The sequence below is a fragment of the Saprolegnia parasitica genome (genome assembly GCF_000151545.1).
Source record: "Saprolegnia parasitica CBS 223.65 unplaced genomic scaffold supercont2.1101, whole genome shotgun sequence".
NCBI lineage: Eukaryota > Oomycota > Saprolegniomycetes > Saprolegniales > Saprolegniaceae > Saprolegnia > Saprolegnia parasitica.
In genome coordinates this window covers 1-2,451 of record NW_012157495.1, presented here as the reverse complement: position 1 = coordinate 2,451, position 2,451 = coordinate 1, and the positions used below count along the sequence as shown (strand labels likewise).

The window sequence follows — 2,451 nt, the reverse complement described above, 5'->3', positions numbered from 1 at the left end:
GCCGGGCAAACCAGCGTCGACGTAGCGCCTACGACGACGCACACGTACTGCACTCGGCCTTGCTTTTCGGCACAGATCGATCTTGCAACACAATCACGTGCTCTGTTTTGGGACTTGATGTTGCCGCGGCGGACGTTGATGGCGACATCATCGTCATTGTTGTTGTTGGTGTCGGAGCCGAGGCTTGTTGCCGAAGTCCACGGGCGAGCTGCGTCGCATGTACGTTGAGGAGGAGGTGGCTCACGACATCGGCGATCGGCTGGCCTTCCCACTTGAACGCCGTCGAGTTCATCTTGGCCGACGTCCGCGCAAAGAGGAGGCCGTGCGCATGGCAGTAGTCCTTCACCGCCGTCGCGTCCACAAACTGGCTCGGGCGACTGTCGTTCTCAGACGACCGCTCCGGGAGCTGGTCAACCTTGTTTTCAACGACCATGATCGACTTGATCGAGTCACCCGCAATCTCGCGGAGGTCTCTGAGCCACCCATCGAGCTTCTGGAAGCTCTCGGGGTCCGCGACATCGTACACCAGCAGCGCGCCATCTGCCCGTCGATAATGCGACCGCGTCATGGCGCGGTACCGTTCTTGGCCGGCCGTGTCCCAAATCTGGGCTTTGATCATCTACCTCGGTGCATGAGTATGACGGTAGCGTATAGTATCACGCACCTTTTTCGAGGAGAGGTCGGGGTCAGACACATACATGGTGCCAAACTCGGCCTCGAGCGTTGCCGCGGGCCGATCCTACAAGTTCGATTGGGTAAGGACGATGGATGCTGCTCTGCGTACCGAGTAGGACGAAGCACCGCCGATCCCGACCGAGAGAATACTGCTTTTGCCGACGCCGGTCGTACCGAGAAGGATGAGCTTGTACACGTGGTCGGCCGCGAGTTGGGCGCCCGCTTGATTCGACTGGGCGACGACGTTGACGCGCTTGGGCGGCGATGGATCGGCTTTGGCCACCGACGGCTTGACGACATCGGCAGGCTCGGACGGCTTGACAATATCGGCCGGCGTCGATGGCGGCAACGGAGCGACGGCTACTTCTTGGAGCAGCGCTGAGATTTGCTGCGTCGAGTACGAGTCGCGCTTGTATTGGCCTTGTTGGAGCTCCTTCAGTGTGACGACGCCCGCCTCGACGTCGACGAAGCGCAGCTTGACCGGTCGCGGCACCGACGTGAGTCTACAGCGTGTTGGTTGAGTTCACTGGATCAAGACGCTGGCGTTTCTTGTCCTACTGCCGGATGACGTCTTCGCACGGCACGTTGAGCAGGTTGGTGTCGTTGATGTGCGTGAGGTAGAGACCTGCGCGTAGTGCCCTAGTCAAACCATCAATTGGCTGTCGGAATGCAGGGCAGAGGCCGCACAGGTGCTGCTGCTCAGGCTTCAAGGCCGCGTTGTACTGCTGCGCGGGGCCGCTCGTCGCAGGGTCGGCCGAGATGGGCACGTCGAGGAGCTGGATGTTGTACACGCCGTTGCCCGTGTCGGGCAGCGCGGCCGGGTGGAACTTGAGGCCGTACTTCTCCGAGGCGAACTGCACCCTGAAGGCCACCTTCCATGGCACTAGGCAGCAGCATGAGCATCTTCCTCGTCCAGCGTCTGCCACGTACGCTGGTCGGCTTCGTGGACCGCGGTCATTTCCTCAACGCAATCCGTTTTCTGAGATGAGATTTGATGGGCTTATTTTGGAACTGCGAGATCCTTGTGGGTAACCTATTGCGATATTATTCGATATCGATCCAAAAACGATAGGTAAAAGTGCTTTTGACCAGCATGCCGCCTGAAATCGAAACGGTGATTGGCCATGAACATGACGTGGAGCCCTGCGCTGCAAGATGGCGATTGTATCAAGATGGTCGGTATATTTGTTTTCAGAGGTTATATTACATATTGGACTCGTTCGAGCCACGCCTTGGATACCCGTGCCAGGCGCAGGCTGGCGTCACCGTTGATCCCTCATGACGGCTTCTCCGGCGATTGCTTGATGGCTGTGGACCGAGCTCGGAACAGTGCTCCTCTCGTGTCTTCCGTTGAGATTGAGGTCGATGGTCGTCACCAGCGTGCGAAGACTGCGATCTAGACACTGTGTCCACGCATGAGTAGCACGGGAGCTGTAGTCGCGTCCTGTGCCCGGGCACTGCCACGCAAATGGCCTTTCTAAGATTTAGCCCTTCTCCGTGCCACTGAAACTCAACTCAAAACATCGTCTATTCCAATGCGACCTGCTTCCTGTGAAGCTCAATTGAATTTTGATCAACAGCTGTTCAAAAACGGAGAAGGCAAGCCGACACAAATCTTTGGGCTTCGTCGGACGCATGCTGCCCGAGTACTGCGGCGCGGTCGACTGCTTCCCGGTCGTTGCCAACGACGGTGCGATCGCTGCGTCGAGGTCGCTCTCATGGGCGTGCGTAGGCGCGTCGCTCGCCTTCCTCCTCGTGAGCATGTACTCGATGTAC

At 58.4% G+C, this 2,451-nt stretch overlaps 1 protein-coding gene across 1 annotated transcript; it reads right to left on the bottom strand.

Annotated features, from left to right (window-relative positions):
• Positions 1-28: 28 nt before the first annotated feature.
• SPRG_18294 (hypothetical protein) lies at positions 29-1,558 on the bottom strand (the record flags this gene model as incomplete). Its single annotated transcript, XM_012357732.1, has 5 exons — positions 29-619; positions 665-739; positions 785-1,178; positions 1,234-1,314; positions 1,363-1,558. Coding segments are annotated over 5 exons (1,337 nt in total), but the record flags the coding sequence as incomplete, so codon positions are not given.
• Positions 1,559-2,451: the final 893 nt, after the last annotated feature.